The sequence below is a fragment of the Nicotiana sylvestris genome, chromosome 11 (genome assembly GCF_000393655.2).
Source record: "Nicotiana sylvestris chromosome 11, ASM39365v2, whole genome shotgun sequence".
Classification (NCBI taxonomy): Eukaryota; Viridiplantae; Streptophyta; class Magnoliopsida; order Solanales; family Solanaceae; genus Nicotiana; species Nicotiana sylvestris.
In genome coordinates this window covers 14,284,410-14,303,476 of record NC_091067.1, presented here as the reverse complement: position 1 = coordinate 14,303,476, position 19,067 = coordinate 14,284,410, and the positions used below count along the sequence as shown (strand labels likewise).

General features: G+C 39.8%; 1 protein-coding gene across 1 annotated transcript; it reads right to left on the bottom strand.

Annotated features, from left to right (window-relative positions):
- Positions 1-325: 325 nt before the first annotated feature.
- LOC104242211 (110 kDa U5 small nuclear ribonucleoprotein component CLO) lies at positions 326-6,582 on the bottom strand. Its single transcript, XM_009797239.2, has 11 exons — positions 6,394-6,582; positions 4,440-5,193; positions 4,024-4,092; positions 2,732-3,925; positions 2,487-2,585; positions 2,249-2,407; positions 2,041-2,126; positions 1,776-1,974; positions 1,475-1,585; positions 1,169-1,375; positions 326-844 (listed from the first exon to the last, which is right to left on the bottom strand). Exons 2-11 carry the CDS (start codon positions 5,178-5,180, stop codon positions 746-748), a joined length of 2,964 nt encoding a protein of 987 aa, XP_009795541.1. The 5' UTR covers positions 5,181-5,193; positions 6,394-6,582; the 3' UTR covers positions 326-745.
- Between the last annotated feature and the right edge of the window lie 12,485 nt (positions 6,583-19,067).

Below are 19,067 nucleotides of genomic sequence, written 5' to 3'. Positions count from 1 at the left end.
ATGTGAGAACTTTAAAGGAAATGAAATAAAATAAGGAGAAAGATTGTTTGGTTTAACCAAGAAAAAATGTTCTTATTGTAAAGTCTCATTCCCTAGCTTTAAGTCTGAATATCATCAAAACCGTCAGCCGACTGCTGCTAAAAAAATTTAGGATAATCAAACCGAGTCCTCTTGAGAAAACTAGTAGTAATTAATTTATAACATTTTCGTGTAGTAAACAAGTTATCTAGCAGTGAATTTTCATATAATCTTCAATCTTTAGCTTACATAGTGGTTACATAGTTAACCAAATATGAGACTCTCATCCTGTAAAACTGGGATCAAATGTTACAAAACTCACCTAAAATAAAAAAGGAACTTCTGGCAAAGCTAAAATGAGTTCAACCTTTGGGTATATAGAATCCAAAGAACGTGCTAAAAGAGGATAAAGTAAGAACTTGAACAAGTGCCCAGTAATTCAATACGCCTGAGCTTACAGAAATCTCATACTCAATGCCAGTCGTGCGAGAACCTACCCTTTGACGGAGAGGAAACCACCACAAATACTCGAATGTTAGAGCAAGGGATTATCCCAACAAATAGATGAGCTCAAAGGGAGAGTTACGCAGGAACTATTCGTGATCCTGGTATGCCAAATTTGTACTAGACTATTACATATTTCAAGAGGCTGGAGGCTGGAGGCTACAACATCTTTCAAGAGGCTGTCGGCTACATGACATACAAAACCACCTCAACTATGTGATATCTACATCATCTGCAGGTGAAGATCAGCATCCTGCTGCGCAAGCTCCACCATCATAGCCTCATCAAAGAATTTGTTGATGCTCACGTCTTCACTCATTCCCTAAAAGAAAAGGGATAGATCCATTATTTAAGACAATACTCTTGGTCAATAGAGCTAAATAGCTACTTTTTGTAAGGGCCTGTAAGTCCAGCTTAGATTACCACATTCCCCTTATGTTTGTGTTTTAAAAAAACCGAAAAAGATGAGAGTTGAAGCCTTAAATGGGAAGCAAGGGATATGTGGAATGGGGCTTGCACCAAGATCATAATAGAAGAGGGGGGAACAAGGGACATCTGGAAGGGGGCAAGCACCACTTCAAATCATGTGCTGTTCAAGAAACCTGAAGAGTAAATAATCTCAAATTAACCCTGCTAGAATGTATACCTTTCTACGCCTTGTCTTCACCATGAACTCACGAGCCAGATGCTGAATTGGGGCAGGCTCTAGTGGTCGCAAAACGATGCTCTTGTCAAGAGGATCTCCAGGAACAATAGCCCAATGATCAAACACTGAAAGACAAAACGCCTGCCCTTGGGTGTGATACCTCAAGTCAGTTTCAAAACCAAAGGACTCGATAACAGGTAAAAATGCCTGGAGAAGGAACAAGTGTGCATATGAGAAAACCTGATGTTATAACATGAAAAGATTATATAAAAAATCCAGGGTGCTATCTATATTTCGAAATCAAACCTTGACGATGTAGGCAGGGGTCCCAGGTTGAGGAACATCAGCAGTAACATGTCCACGCCTGCGAGACAACACGGTGTATATAGCAGAGAGACAATCCATGGGTGTTTGGATCTGAATCAAGACACAGAAAGTTAGCCCCAGTTTCACATAAGAAAACATCTTAAATCTATCTTTTTGTTAAAATTTCATCCCTATTTCTGTAAATAATTGAACCTAACTAAGTCTTAACAACGTACTTATCTCATCATTTGAACATTGTAAAAACACCTAAAAGAACTAACTTCAGACACACGGGTTATACCTCCACATAATACACAGGTTCCATAAGCCTGGGTGTCGCCATAAGGAAAGAAGAGTAGGCTACACGTCGTGCAGTTGGAATAATCTGACCTGTTCCACGATTAAGTGGCTCAAGTGCAATCTTTGCATCAACTATTTTGAATTTAACATTTCTAATGGGCTCATCACACAGGGGTCCTTCCCGAGCTCCCCATTGAAACCTGTTAAAATTTTGTTAGCCCAATATCTCAGGAAGGAAAGAAAGCATAAAAATAAGATCAAGTTACCCCTGAACAATAGAATCTTTAACAGCATTCAACAAGCTCTTGTCCACTTCACTGGAGAGTGTATCATCCAATAAGATGTTAGGTCCCTGCAAATACATTTGAAGTGTTAAAACGGAAAACTTATGTTCAATTAAACAATAGAAGTAATCCATTAGCAAATGTTCAAAATAACCAAGTGGTAAAGCATCTAAGCCGATGCAACCCTGACCTGCTTATCAGGTCCAAATGCCCAAATAGATCGTGCAGCAAGCAGATCCCAGTCATATTTGGTTTGAAAAAAGTCACCAAGTTTCTTTCTAGGCCAATCTATGCTTACAACACTGTTCTCGATGTCCTCAGCAAGTCCTCTCTCTAACGGTTCCGCAATCTACAAGCAATATAAGTGAGCAAGGAGGGAAACAATTTTCTCAGCTTGCACATATCAAAAAATTAACGGACTGTCTCACCATGGTGATTTTATTTTTCTTATTAGGTGTTTCAGCAAAACATTTCATTGAAGACGACTCCACTACAGTTTCGCAGAATGAAACAACTGGATCAGCCACCTGAATATTGCACACACAACGAAAATGCACCTCGAGATCAGTCAAGTTTAACAAATGAATCCTTAATGTCAATAAAGTTTGGATTTGTCCTGAAACAAGTAGAGAACTGACAAAGGTGAATGTATGAAGAGAGAGTTATAAAGCACCTTCACTTCCACCTCGGAGTAGAGCTCCCTAAGGTCCTTCATTATGGAATCTAGGTACAATTCACCAGTACCCAATATTGTGTGTTCACCAGACTCTTCAACCTTTGTGATTGCAAGAGGATAACTCTTGCTGATTTTCCTAAGCCCCTCCACCATTTTGGGCAACTCGCTAGGATTCAAAGGCTCAGTTGCTGTTTTCACCACGGGAAGAGTATTGAACTGAAGGGGCCGGAATATGTACACATCCTCGCCAAATTCCGAGTTACAAAGAGTAGCAGTTTTCATGATTGAAGCATCCACTCCTTCAATCAACACCCAAGCACCAGGAGGAGCCTTACTTATGGGTATCCTGTATCGAGCTTGATATACCCACAGCTTTGTGACCTCTTTTACAGTCATATCCTCCTCATCATCAGGTGAATAGCCCTCTCCCAAAACGCGTACTGTCTGCCCTGTCATTATTTCCCCGCTGTAAACCCTACCAAAAGCATCAAAAACACTACAATCTGATTTGGGATACAGCTTGGTCACATTAACCATCAAAGGGCCAGCGGAGTCACAATCTTCCATTGCTTTGTAAATTGCTGAATCCTTTGGACCCGTGTATATGTGCTCCACTTTCCTAGCTGCAGCAGCTTTAGCAGAAGGAATGTGATGAACCAACATGTCAGTAAAGCCAGTGGCAGTGCCAAAAACAGCACTGCAAGCCAGCCTCAGAAGAGGCCTAACATTTAGACGGTAAGCTGCATTGCTAAGCGTCACACCAAGTTCTGCCAGGGTTGCTTCAACACTCTTCTTGTGCTCTCCAATCACTTGGCTATAGATTTTGTAAAGAGGTTCAAGAACGAACTGCACAAAAGATCTTTCGACCCCACTTGCAGGCGGTTTCTTCTTGAAACTTCTTGTGTCAGGATCAAAGTAGAAGTCCCCCCAAAGCCGCGAAGCAAACTTGTTGGCATCAAATGCAACTCCATGAAGCTTAACATACAGTTTGGCAAATGACTGCAGTGTGAACGACCATCCTGCTGTTGCACTTGCAAAGCAGACATTCCCTAACGCAGGATCGAATACTTGTGCATTTCCAGCTATGGACTTGGCAGCTGTAACTTGATTGTTGACAGCTTCAATTATGTGCTTTAATTTGAAGTAGGCATCCTTTGGAGGCAATTTAAGCTCAGTTATCAGTCTGTCAACCTAAAAGGACAATAAAAATTATTAGAGGAAAATAAACTGTATCTCAACATTGCAAGACACTTACTATTTTCACTAGTTTTATGTAATAGGCAAGATACCTTGTTAATCACAAGAACAATCGGAATACGTTCTTGAATCGCATGCCGAATGGCCCTTTCTGTATTTACCTGTCACCCATGACACAAGCAACAATTGTAAGTGGTCTAGCTATCCAGTGCGCATATACAAGATAAAGTCCAAATAGAACTCAATGATAGGAATACAGCTTTCAAAAAATAAATCGAAAGAAGAAACGACACAACTGCCCCACCCAGCTCGTCTACCTGATTAAGTTAATCCAACTAAACCCCACCCATCCCCCGTATGAGCCCCAAAATTTTGATAATACATCTGCTTAAACTGCAAAGCTTCCCAGAAAACACACAGCTTTAGCAGCTTACATCAAGACAGAGAGATAATTACCCGTCCTGTATGTCTGCAAGTGGATTAATCGTAGAAATAAGAAGGAACTTACCATCACTCCTTCAACAGCATCAACAATCAAAACTGCACCATCAGAAAGTCTCAAAGCAGCTGTCATCTCATCCGAGAAGTTGACATGACCAGGAGCATCCATAATGTTGCAGAGGTAAGACTTTGAATTGCTGTCTTCCAGGACGAGTGACATAGGGACAGACTTAATTGATATCCTCCTTTCTTGCTCATCTATTCTTGTGTCTGTATACCTCATATGCTTCTCACTATTCTGATCAAAAGTAGATATATGGTGGGTTTGCTCCACCAGCATATCCATAAACAAAGTCTTCCCGTGATGCACGTGTCCCACTAAAGCAACATTTCGAACCAATGCTGGGTTCGACATCAGACCTAAGAGAAATTGAGTCGAAACATAGGTGGACGAATCCTTTACCCCAAGTTCAAACTTGAGATTCTTCACCGGTTTAATTATTGGCATTTCAAGAGGCTGTTCATCTTCATCCATCACCAATGTCTCGACCTCTTCACCGTAAACCTCTTCGGCTGTTGGGTAGTATTTCTTGTCTTCAGCAAGGACAACTTGGTTATCCATGTCAACATCCTCTTGAGTGGCCAGCCATCCATTCGATGCACCAGGTTGCTCGCCATCAGATGCAGCCCTCTCATCATCACTTCTCTCAGGGAGATCCTCATCTTCCTCTTCCCTATCACTTTCCTGATCAGACTCAATTTCAGGACCAATATAGTTCCCAAATTCATCATATAAACTTTCATCCATGGCTTTTTACTACCTGATTAGAAGAAAAAATCACCCATCTTATTAATTGTCCAACTAAAGCAAACAAAAAATCAACGCAAAAAACACAATTTTCACCAAAACAAGCTATGCAATGGAGCATTTATGCACAGGTGAAACTTAGCAGAACAAAATTCCAAAAACGTCTTATCAAGCTATTTCATGGTTAATTTTGTTATTCCAAGACGGGTTTAAGTTATTTCTGTGAATTTTAACCTGTGATATAGGTTTGTTATAATTTTTACTAGGTTACCGATTAATTTTGTATATTTTACATTATATGTGATAAAAGGTTAGTTACCATTTTTATTAGGTTACGAATTAATGACTATCATACAGATTTACCTATAATAACCTTATAAATGACCTGATTGTATAAATACTTTTTATACCGTCAATAGAGGCGGATCCAGGATTTAAATCCTATGGGTTCAACTTTTAAAGTTTTTAGCATTGAACCCATTATATTTTTAAAATTATGGGTTCATATGTACTATTTTTGTAATTTTAGTGAATTTTTACCCATAAAATTTTACTCCGCGTCAAAAGTTATGGGTTCAATTGAACCCATCGATACTACAATACGTCCGCCACGGACCGTCAATGCAACTATAGTGCAAACAAACAAAGTAATAGGATATCTACAAAGCTTAAACTATTTCTTAAAAGTCTAAAACTACAAATAGGGAATATTGTCGGCAGCTAAAACATGGGGTTTTAAAGGGATAGATGCAGGGAACGGGACCGACAGAAGAATAGAAACCAGAATCACATGTCTGTTTACTTTTTCTTCTAAGCTCTTATCAACTATCACGCTAACAATAAGGAGAAAATAGTTTCCAAAATTTTTAGCACTAAGTGTGTGACCTAGTGATTAATGAAGTGGATTGAGAACTTGAGTTCTATAGTTTAAATCCCAGGTGCTCGCAAGCTGGCCCGGACACCGCAGTTATCAAAAAAATAGTTTCCAAAATTTTGGTTATTTTAACTCATAAATAATTTTATTTTTTGTTTTTTACAATTTAACTCATAAATTACTAAGAAGCTGTTTTACCGAATATTGCTAGATTTGAACATCACATAGGGAACATTGTTAGCAGCTAAAACATAGGGTTTTAAAGCGATGATATGCCGAGAACGGGACTGAAGGGTAATGAGTAACGTGCAAGTTTTAGGAAGAAGAAGAGAAGTGTACCTTTAACTCGAAGAACTCTGCCGGAGATAAACGGCGGACGACGGCAGCAAAGCAGCTGCAGCAGCGGTGGTTCAAGCAGTTTTCAAGCAGCTGCAAAGTGACCGCTTGTAAATTGGAATTCAGTGCTAAAAAATGGGCCTTAACTGGATCTGGAACCGCCTTGGACCCAAAAGCCCAAAATGAATCGGGTGTGACCCTGAAGGTATCGTTTGGTTATGGAGATTAGGATTATATAATTGGAAAAATGACATTGTATAGCCGCTGTAAAAATAATAGTCCTTCAAATAAATCTACAAAAAATATTTTTTGTATATATACGTTCTGTATGTTATATACAAATTTTATATACTTTTTCGATTATCAGATGTAAATAGTTTCTGGGGCGGGCTAAAAGTAATAATACCCCATTATAATTTAAGGATAAAATTTGGGATTGTATTTATTTTATGTTTGTTCATGAATATTAACTAATCTTTTTATACCAAATTGATAGTGTTAACTATCCCACATTAAATATGAGATAACAATCCAATTATAATCCTAAGAATTAAGATTGTTAATCCCTTGATATCCCACTTTGCAACCAAACAGACCCCATGACTATGAGTTATGATGAAACAATTTATAGCTTGTTTGGCCAAGCTTTTTTTTGGACCAAAGTGCTTTTTGGGGCCAAAAGTACTTTTGGCCAAAAATTAAGATGTTTGGCCAAGCTTTTGGAAGGAAAAAAAGTGCTTTTGAGGAGAACAAAAAGTAGTTTCTCTCCAAAAGCACTTTTATGAGAAGTACTTTTGAGAAAAATATACTTAGAAGTAGTTTCCAAAAGCTTGGCCAAACACTAATTATTGCTCAAAAGTGTTTTTCTAATTAATTAGCCAAACACAAACTACTTCTGACCAAAAGCACTTTTTTTAAAGTACTTTTAAGAAAAATACTTTTCAAAATAAGCTTATTTTAGAAGTTTGGCCAAACGGACTATAATCTTATATTTAAGTTGAGCGATTGTAGTAGAACTAATATATTTTTCAATATTTATTACATTGATATATTTAAGTTGAGTCTTGGTATGGCTACTGGCTAGCGATTTTCATCTTGTTTAAATGTAGAAACTTTTTATTTGACGCATTTTTGTGTTTTATTAAAAATATTGATGGCACTCAAGGGTAAGGCCTCGCGGCACAAAAATGAGGGGAAATTATGAGAGACTACTCAAGTATTATTTTTGTTAGATAAAATAAAATATCAACAACATAAGTATAATATATTAAATTTCTATTTTATGGGTTATCAATTTAATCGTGTGGTATCTGAAAGATACTTGCCTAACTAATTTAGATTTACGTGGGACACATCGACAAAGGGGTAAATTGTTGCGCTACCAAAAAGTTTATAATATATTAAATTTCTATTTTGTGGATTATCAGTTTAATCCTGAGTTATCGAAAGATATTTGTCTAACTAATTTAGATTTACGTCAAAATAATCGACAAAGGGGTAAATTGTTGCATACCAAAAAGTTTTCATTTTAAAGACTTTAACACGAGATCACTTAAGCGTGATAAGTGGTAAAAACTTACCCGCATTGGGTGTTTACATCAAACCAATAGATACAAGACATGTGTCTTGCATATGGACTTCAATCATTTAACCATGGTAAATTATATGCATTCTCATCTAATTAAATTAATTAACTATAAAAAGTTAATATAATTTGGTGTAAACACCCGATATGGATAAATATTTACAGTGGTTAGTTACAAGTTTTGGTGTAAACACCCAATGTGGATAAATATTTACAGTGGTTAGTTACAAGCTTTGGTGTAAATAAATTTTGACTACCAAAAGGCAAGTGACTTTGCATTTTGTGGACGAAAACAAGGTTAAAAAAGAATATGACCGTTTTTTTTCAAGTTTTAAGTTTGATAGTTTTATCAATTACTAAAAAAGTTAAATTTCCTTTTTAGAAAGGGAAGTTTGAAATTGATTTTCAAGTTTTTGGAAATTTTGCAAGATAATTTTTAAGAGTTTTTTAGATTTTCCAAAAACTTGAAATTTGTTTTTCAAAGTTTCGAAAGAAGATAGCTTATTTACATGTTTTTGCCAAAGCAATTCATCTGGATTAAATGTTTGGTTATATTACAAATAATTTCGTTCAATTCTAATATTAAGTCTCGATACGGTGAAATTAGGTGCCCCGATTTCGTGGACTCAGAGGTTCATATCGAGGAACATAAGGCTCGCGTCAAAGAATAGGCTCACTAAGGATTAAGTTCGAGCTCGATGACGGAATACGAGGCTCGAAGATCTAAATGCTCGAGGAACATCGGAGCCAAGTATGACCGACTCCGAGATGGAGCCGTTATGAGTTTGTTACAGAAGGACAAGATTCCTGCCACGTCCCCAAGATCGTGGCGTAAATCCCAAAATAGATTTGTACCTTATTTAGGGTTCCCCTCCTATATAAAGGAGACCCCAATCATTTGTAAAGATCATCTAGTTATTGACAAAGAATATACTCTCTTGCTTTTTCGTTCATTGTTCATCAGAATTGTCCTTTAGCTTCATTATTCTTGCTTTATTATTCTTGGTCCTTCTCGAGATCACTTTAGCTCGAGGTCGATACTGCCTAGTAACACTGGTTTGATTCACTCATTTTTTTCATTTATACGTTATATTTCTTGGTTATTAATTAGTATTGAACTAAATCACATATCTTTAAAATCACAAATCAAACTTAATTGTTACGAATATTTTCGAGGTAAACAGTTTGGCGCCCACCGTGGGGCTAAAGATAATAGTGTTTATTTCAATACTGATTCAGGTAACGCGCGTTATTTTTCACACTTATTCTTGTCAAAGATTCCTTGATTTCAGGATAAAATATGTCAAACTCACAAAATACGCCCGTACACGGTGACGATGGCCTTGGGTTCCACGAAGAAAATGACAACATAATCGCTCCAGGGGTCGACGTACCACCGATAAACCCTGGATAAGTGTCAAATGTGGAACCAGTGGATGTTAGTTCACACACTGCTTTGAATGTGGATCTAGGCGCAGACCCCGGAGCAAGTGTACGTAGGAAAGTCAGATCTGGTGGCCAAAGAACACAGCGTGTAGGAGATGGGGGAATCAGCCTCCAAGTAATATTTGAGATGTTGCAAGCTCAACAGATTGTCATCGCTCAACTTCAAAGTCAGAACAAAACTCCAAGTATAGTTGAGCCAGAAAACACTCGACGTACTGAGCCAGTTCCAGAGAGATCAAACGGCAACGGCTCGGGGACTGACCCCATAATTATGAGGATGCTCGAGGAACTCACCAAGAGGATCGAGTCCGGGGAGAAGAAAATTGAGGATAGTGACAAAAAGGTAGAGACTTATAACTCCCGTGTTGATCAAATACTGGGGGCACCCCCGGTCTTGAAAGGTTTGGATGCCAAAAAGTTCATACAAAAGTCGTTCCCTCCGAGTGCAGCTCCGATGCCCATCCCTGAGAAGTTCTGTATGCCTGATATACCAAAATACAATGGAAAAAGCGATCCTAACGAACATATTACCTCGTATACTTGCGGGATTGAAGGAAACGACTTGAATGATGATGAGATCGAATTAGTTTTGTTGAAAAAGTTTGGGAAAACCTTGTCTAAGGGAGCCATGATTTGGTATCACAACTTGCCCCCGAACTCTATCGATTCATTTGCTATGTTAGCAGATACCTTCGTAAAAGCACACGTCGGGGCCATAAAGGTGGCGACAAGGAAATCAGATGTTTTTAAGATAAGGCAAAGGAACGATGAGATGCTAAGGGAGTTCGTATCTCGATTTCAAATGGTGCAAATGGAATATCACTGGTCTCGAATGATTGGGCAGTACAAGCTTTTATGCAGGGTTTGAACGAGCGGAGTTCGATCGCGTCTCGACAATGGAAGCAGAATCTGATCGAGTATCCAGTTGTAACGTGATCGGACTTACATAATCGTTACCAATTAAAGATCAGGGTCGAGGACGACTAGTTGGGAGCGCTGTCGGGTTTAGTTCATCCTAATAGATTGGCAGCTAAGTCCCCGAGGGATACAGACAGGTAATCGAGATCAAATAAGGAACGATATCAGCCGTATGTCGATCGGAGAAACAGCGGTTTGGGGTGCTCGATCGAAGAAATGACCAAGGTCAAAGTTCTTGTAAACTCATGAGTAAGAATGAATTTGATAAACATACCGACCCCGTGGAAGCACCTCGATTGTCGGAGTATAATTTCAGTGTAGATGCATCAGGGATCGTATCGGCTATTGGAAGAATCAAGGATACCAAGTGGCCCAGGCCTATACAAACCGATCATTCTCAAAGGAATCCAAACTTGATGTATAAGTATCATGGTACACATGGTCATAGGACCGAAGACTGCAGGCAGCTGAGGGAAGAAGTAGCTCGATTGTTCAACGAGGGCCATCTTCGAGAATTTCTCAATGGCCAAGCTAAGAACCACTTCAGGGAAAGAGATACAAACAGGAAAAATGAGCAGGAAGAACCGTAACATGTAACTCATATGATCATTGGCGGTGTCGTTGTTCCACAAGGGCCTATATTCAAACGCACCAAGGTATCGATCACTAGAGAAAAATGGACTCAGAGCTACGTGCCCGAGGGTGTCCTATCATTCAATGACGAGGAAGTAGAAGGCATATCTCAACCGCATAATGACGCCCTGGTAATTTCTATTTTGTTAAATAAGTTTCAAGTTAAACGTATTCTAGTAGATCCAGGTAGCTCAGCAAACATAATCAGATCGAAGGTCGTAAAATAGCTCGGCCTACAAGACCAAATTGTATCAGCATCCCGAGTCCTAAATGATTTTAACATAGCAAGCGAAACAATGAAAGGGGAGATAATCCTACCAGTGAACATGGCCAAAACCATTTAAGATACAAAATTCCATATCATCGAAGGTGACATGAGATAAATGCACTACTCGGGAGGCCGTGGATTCACAACATGAGGGTCGTACCTTCAACCCTTCATCAAATGATGAAATTCCCAATAATGGATGGAATGAAAACGCTTTACGGAGAACAACATGCTGAAAATGAGATGTTTGTAGTCGAGGAGGTGACTCTGGCACCAATGCTTTCAACCTCGAAAAAATCGAGCACCAAAGATAAGCAGACGACCAAATAGAAATCACTGACCCTAGCCTCGACCGAATCAGAAGAACAGGTAATCGAAGAAGAAGAAGAAGAAGAAGAGGATTTCCTTACCCCTCGAACCTTTCTTGTTTCCGAAGAGTCAGATGCAACCAAGTCAACGGTCGAGGAACTAGAACAGGTCATATTGATCAAATACATGCCCGAGAAAAAAGTATACCTAGGAACGGGGCCAACCCCTAAACTCAGGAAAAAAACTCATTCAATTTCTTATCAACAATATGAATTGTTTCGCTTGGTCCCATTTGGATATGACAGGGGTTCCATCGTAAATAACAATACACTGGCTAAGCATCGACCCCGGGTTTAAACCGATGAAGCAAAAGAGAAAGCCCAGTCCGAAGTGAAGCATGCATTCATAAAGGATGAGGTAACCAAACTTCTTAAAATAGGGTATATTCGGGAAGTAAAATACCCAGAGTGGTTAGCCAACGCGGTCGTAGTTCCTAAAAAGAGAAACAAACTTAGAATGTGTGTAGATTAGAAAGATTTAAACAAGGCATGCCCTAAAGACTCATTTCCATTGCCTAACATCGATCGCATGATCGATGCCATAATCGGCCACGAGATCCTAGCCTTTCTCGACGCCTACTCCGGGTATAATCAAATTCAGATAAACCTAGAGGACCAGGAGAAGACCTCGTTTATCACTAAATTTGGAACATACTGTTACAATGTAATGCCCTTCGGGCTAAAAATGTTGGGGCTACATATCAACGCCTATTTAACAAGATGTTCGAAGAACAAATAGGTAAATCTTTGGAAGTTTACATTGACGATATGTTGGTTAAGTCCATGCGCACAGAGGACCATTTAACTCATTTGCAGGAAACATTCAAAATCTTGAAGCAGTACAACATGAAGCTCAACCCAGAAAAATGTGCCTTCGGAGTCGGCTCGGGCAAGTTCCTCGGCTTCATAGTATCTAATCGGGGAATCTAGATCAACCCCGGTAGGATCAAGGCCATCGAAGCTACCACAATCGTGAATAGTGTGAAAGCCGTGCAAAGGCTAACAGGACAAATAGCCGCCTTGGGTCGGTTCATTTCGAGGTCATCAGATCGAAGTCATGGGCTCTTTTCCTTACTCAAAAAGAAAAAGGATTCCGCATGGACCCCAGAATGCCAGCAAGTCTTAGAGGAATTGAAGCGATACTTATCGAGCCCACCTTTGCTTCACACCCTGAAGGTAGATGAAAAGCTTTACTTATATTTGGCAGTGTCCGAGATAGCGGTAAGTGGAGTACTAGTTCGAGAAGAGCAAGGTACAAAATTTCCAGTTTATTATGTAAGTCGAACTCAGGGAGATACTGAAACTAGATACCCTCACTTAGAAAAATTAGCACTTGCATTAATAAGCGTATCTAGAAAGTTAAAGCCATATTTTCAATGTCATCCCATATGTGTATTAACCACTTATCATCTTCGAAATGTTTTGCATAAGCCCAAAATATCAGGTCGATTGGCCAAGTGGGCGGTCGAACTATGCGGGTACGATATCGAATATCAACCCCGAATGGCTATCAAGTCCCAAATCTTGGCTGACTTTGTGGCCGATTTTACGCCGACCCTCGTACCCGAAATAGAAAAAGAACTTCTTCTAGGATTGGGTAACCCTTTTCACAGACGGTGTCTCGAATATAAAAGGGTCTGGGCTCGGCATTGTTTTGAAGCCACCAACAGGTAGTACTATTAGACAGTCTATCGAACTTCTAGGTTGATTAACAATGAGGCCGAGTATGAGGTCGTGATTGTAGGTATCGAGCTAGCTAAGAGCTTGGCGTAGAGGGTCATCGAGGCCAAATGCAACTCTCTATTGGTGATGAACCAAGTAAACAAGAGCTTCGAGGTATAAGAGGATAGAACGCAGAGGTACTTGACAAACTACAAGTGGCATTGCACCACTTCAAGGAATGGACCCTGGATCACGTGCCTCGAGAGCAAAATAGTGAGGGAGATGCACTCGCAAATCTGGGATCGTCGATCGAAAAGACAATATTATCCCGGGGATTGTCTTCCAGTTATCGATATCCGTGGTCGAGGAAGGTCATGCCGAAATAAATTATACGAGCTTGACTTGGTATTGGAAAAATAAGTATATCGATTATTTGAAAAATGGAAAGCTCACATCGTATCACAAAGAATTGAGGGCTCTGCGAACCAAGGCTGCTAGGTTCACACTAGATGGAGATAGAATGTTATACAGAAGAACGTTTGATGGGCCATTGGCGGTATGTTTAAGGCCGAGGGATACCGATTATGTTCTACGAGAAATCCATGAAGGTACTTGTGGGAATCACTCTGGCGTAGAGTCTTCGATTCGCAAAATTATCAGAGCAGGGTATTACTGGGATAGCATGGAAAAATACACTAAGGAGTTTGTTAAAAAGTGTGATAAATGCCAAAAGTTCACACCAATGATTCATCAGCCCGGAGAGCAACTACACTCAATCTTGTCCCTGTGGCCCTTCATGAAATGGGGAATGGACATAGTCAGCCCTCTACCAACGGCCCCAGGTAAAACTAAACTCTTTTGTTTATGACTGACTACTTTTCGAAATGGGTGGAAGCGCAGGCCTTCGAGAAGGTTAGAGAAAAAGAAGTTATTGACTTCATTTGGGACCATATCTTGTGTCGATTCGGGATACCTGCCGAAATCGTATACGACAAAAGCAAGCAATTCATTGGCAGAAAAGTAACGGAGTTCCTCGAAGCACACAAAATAAAGAGGATTCTATCAACGCCATATCATCCGACCAGGAACGGGCATGCCGGGTCAACAAACAAAACCATTATATAAAACTTAAAGAAGAGGTTGGACTATGCAAAAGGAAAATGGAGAGAAGTTCTACCCGAGGTCCTTTGGGCATATCAAACAACATCAAAGTCCAGCACGGAGGATACTCCATTTTCTTTAGTATATAGCTCCGAGGCATTAATCATGGTCGAGGTCGGAGAACCCAGCGCCAGGTTTTAACATGCATCGGAGGAGTCAAATCACGAGACCTTGAATACTAGCCTCGAGCTGTTAGATGAAAAACGAGAAGTCGCACTTGTTCAAATGGCCACACAGAAGCAAATAATCGAGAGATAGTATAATAGAAGGACCAACCTTCGACACTTTGGAATCGGGGACATAGTTCTATGGAAAGTCACCCTCAATACTCGAGATCCGAATGAAGGGAAACTAGGCCCAAATTGGGAAGGTCCATACCGAGTCATTGAAGCTATCAGTAAAGGATCTTACAAACTTGGCATGATGGAGGGTGAACAACTGCCGAACAATTGAAATGTATCATTACTCAAACGATACTACTGCTAAGGTATGGTTTTCTTCTTTTGTCCATTTGAATTTGAAACTAATTCATTGCATGTGTTTGGTCGATGACATCGAGGGTACCATTTCACACGAAAACATTAGGTTTTAAAGTACGTGTTGCACTATTTTTACCCTAGATCGAATTTTGTCCCAAATGGGTTTTACTGGCGAGGTTTTTAACGAGGCAACAATTATGTGCTACCTAAGGAGAACTCAATAGTATCCAAGGTTTATTTTCAATCAACCTCGAATATTGGGGGGCGTCACCCTTGGAGATCATATTTTCAAGGAAAATACTTCATGCCAAAGAGGGCCTCAGTAGGACAACTTTGTAATGGGCCAAAATCAGCCCTCGAATAATTGACAGGCTTCGATAACATCAGCCTTCGAAAAAGCCTCAAGAGGTATTCAATTATCGTAACACAAACAGATTACGAATGAGGTTTCGACCGATTGAACATTTGAAAAATCCAACGGGTGCAAAAACACATACTAAGGCCTAAAGAAATTTTCACTAAGTCTTTTAGCTGAAAAGAGGGAAAAATTATAGCCGTCTTAGATGCCGAATTGGCCCAATTTAAAGAGCCTAAGGGCCGATCTAAAAGAGCCTAAGGGCCAATATAAAAAGTTCATAAGGGCCGGAATATGTAGAGTTCGAGACCTTGCTCTCACTTAACTCGGACTCAAGAGTCCCATCATCCCCGACTCACATCAAGTCGACTTGAGCATCGCTCGAGGGTTAACCAAAAAACCTTAAGAGGTATTCTATTATTATAAGTTTAAAGATCGCTCACTGATCACTAAAAACCTAAGGGTTGTTATATTCAGAATCCGAGCTGATGTCTACTTGGTCATTGAAGTTATCAAAATTTGTAACAAAATGAAGACGGAGTAGAAATCAATGCAAATTGAAGATAAAGTGAAAAGAAAGGGAACTTCTTATATCCATAGAAAGTATTTACAAATGCCCACAAAGGGCCTTATACAAAAAACAAGAACAAAAGGAACCTAATCTACTTCGAGGCCGCATCCTCGGAAACCACATCTTTGGGGGCCATATTCTCGGGAGCTGCATCCTTGGGAGCCGCATCTTTGGGAACCTCCTCCTTGGGGAATCCATCTTCATCTCCCCTGCCCTCGGAACCATTAGCGGAATCTTCATCATCAAAAGAAACAAGGAACCTGGCATCAGTTTCATCGCCCTTGATTGAGCTATCTCTTCAATGAGGTCAAAACCTCGGGCATGGATCTCTTCAAGGGTCTCCCTCCGAGATTGGCACTTAGCCAGATTGTTGCTCCATTTTTTTCGATTATAGGCCTCCCTCAGCTCTGCTTGAACAGCCTTGGCATCTCTTAAATACATGGCGATGGTTATCAGTCGTGGCCTTCGTCCTCTCCACTTCGGCCCTGGCTTCAGCGAGCTTGACCTAGAGTTCTTCAATATTCTTGGCCTGAGCCAAAATTTTCACTTTAATACCCTGGAGCTAGGCCTCAGCCGAGGCTAGTTAGGCTAGAACAACCTCTTTATCAGCAACAAGCCGATCCATGTTCTCCTTCCAACGGGTGCAGTCGGCCTTAACCTGATCAACCTTACCCAAAGCTGCCCGATCAACTCTAATTTATGTTGCAGCTGAAACAGTGAAGTGTTAGCCTCCACAGTAAGGCCAAGAAGACCATACTCTTTCAAAATCACGATTACCTGCTTGTCTAGCTCGGCCTCATTTTTATGGGCTTTGGCCAAATTAGCCCGAATGTCCTTGACCTCTTTCTCTTTTTGGCCGCAAAAGAGCCTTAGGTCCTTTTATTCAACAGAAGACTTCTTGAGCTCGGCCCCACATTGGCTCAGCTCAGCCATGAACTTGGTAATGGCCTACACATAAAATAAAGAGATGTAAGTTAACACAGAAGAAGAATAAGAAGAAGAAGAAGAAAACAAAGAATTTTTTGCAACAACAAAAATTAGTGCTTACCCGAGAGAAGAGACATTGAGCCTCTTCAAAGAGGGTAGATGCATCATTGAGGTCGGCGACATCATCAACCCTAATAAAACAATCATGAAAAGGATCTTCAAGGACCTTGCTCGGATCGGGAGTACGCAGAGCTTTAGTATCTTTTATTTCCTCCTCGGAATAAGATGGTAGAGAAGGGGAATATCCTATTGTCACAGTTCCGAGTGTCACACCTCCTTTTTTGCCCGCGCCGCCGCGAAGGGACGCGGTAGGGAGTTTTTCCAATTAAAGGACAATCGAAACGGGATCTGTTTATTTATTTCAGAGTCGCCACTTGGGAGATTTAGGGTGTCCCAAGTCACCAATTTAATCCCGAATCGAGGAAAAGAATGACTCTGTATTACAGTCCGCGAACCAGAAATCCAGATAAGGAATTCTGTTAACCCGGGAGAAGGTGTTAGGCATTCCCGAGTTCCGTGGTTCTAGCACGGTCGCTCAACTGTCATATTCGGCTTGTTTATATGATTTTAATTCATATTGAACTTAGTGCAAATTATGATTCTTTTACCACTTCTATTATTATTGTTGTTATTTTTACAAAAAGGATTGCAACGTCGTAAAAACGTATCTCGAACCTCATCACAATCAATGTACCCGAGGCTATCGACACGTCTCGACTCCGTTGAGATTTGAATTTGGGTTACATAAATGCACACCCATATTTAAGGAAATAATTTTATTAAGGACGTGCCCTAAGCGACTAACGTAGTGTTATTTTTGGGCGAGGCCATGAAATTTTGCTAAATGGCTCGTCCCGGAATCTAAGCAACTTCACAAACACGTATAGAGGGCCCCACAGCTTGTGCATTTTTTGCTTGGCGAGGCTCGTCTCATTTGTTATTTTTGTTCTAAAGAATTGCAACGTCATGGAAATGCATTTCGAACCACGTCACAATCAATGCACGCGTGATTGGTCGACACATTTCGACTTCGTTGGGATTTGGATTTGGGTTACATAAATGCACACCCGTATTTAAGAAGGTAAGATTAATTAATGTGCGTCCTAAAGAGACTAACGTATTGTTATTTTGGGAAGAGGCTGTGAAAATTCACTAAAACGGCCAACTCCGAAGTCTAACCAATTATTGTATATGTTTATTGAGGGCCCCACGATTTGTAATTTATTTGGCGAGGCGCGCCTCATTTTATTTTAAAGGTCATCCTATAGTGACTATGTTTTCTATTTCGTTTGTCTCTAAAATAAATGAAGAAAAGGTCCTACTTTATTTACATACTTACGGGTTATTATAGTTAAGTTTCGAACATGATTCGTTAAATCTAAAATGAACGTAGTAAGGGCAGTCTGTTTGACAGTTATGGGCCCACGTCTGACGTATAAGGGGTAAAACCGGACCTGGGCCATCCTACTTCAAATTGGGCCTAGTTAATGGTTTCTACACATATTCATAATTTTCCAAACTAAAAATTGGTGTCATTTGGTTAACAAATCTCTGCCAATTTAAAGTGACATTCTACTGGAATGAATGAACCTAAAAAATATGATTTTTTTTTATCATAGACCACTTAGATGCTGAAACTAACCCATGGTATCTAATTAAACCCGTTCTTACGAATTTAGATAAGCAATTTGTTAACTGAAATAGTTTAAACTATTGAGTAATCAACCTACGGCCTGATGTGTATTTGGAACATGCTTTTAAACAAAATAGACTGAAATCGACAGAACATTACTACTACATCATTAGTCTTTTTTAACTAAAAGCATACAGGGGGGCAGAAGTTTTACAACTAAACTACTGTAGAATAGGCATGTCCAGTTATACATAAACAAACACCTACATGACTCTAATGAAAGAAGTGTTCTGATGTGTATACAAGTAAGTAGACAACTGTAAAGAATTTAAAACTTCAACCCTTCACTTTTGTATTCATGCTTCAAATTCTCAGATTACAAAGTTCAGCCATTCGATTGTGTACCTGATATTTGGAAAGCAAAGAAGTAGAGGAAAATCAGTAGAAGCAACAGTAGTGTAAGCAACAACATAGCAGTACAACAACACAGCAACAACCAGTAAACCAGTAAACCAGTAGTAACCAGTAATAGACACCCCGTGGCAGATTTAAAGAAAACCAGGCAGAAAACCAAGCAGTAACCCAATGGAACAGTGCTCAACCAATAGAAA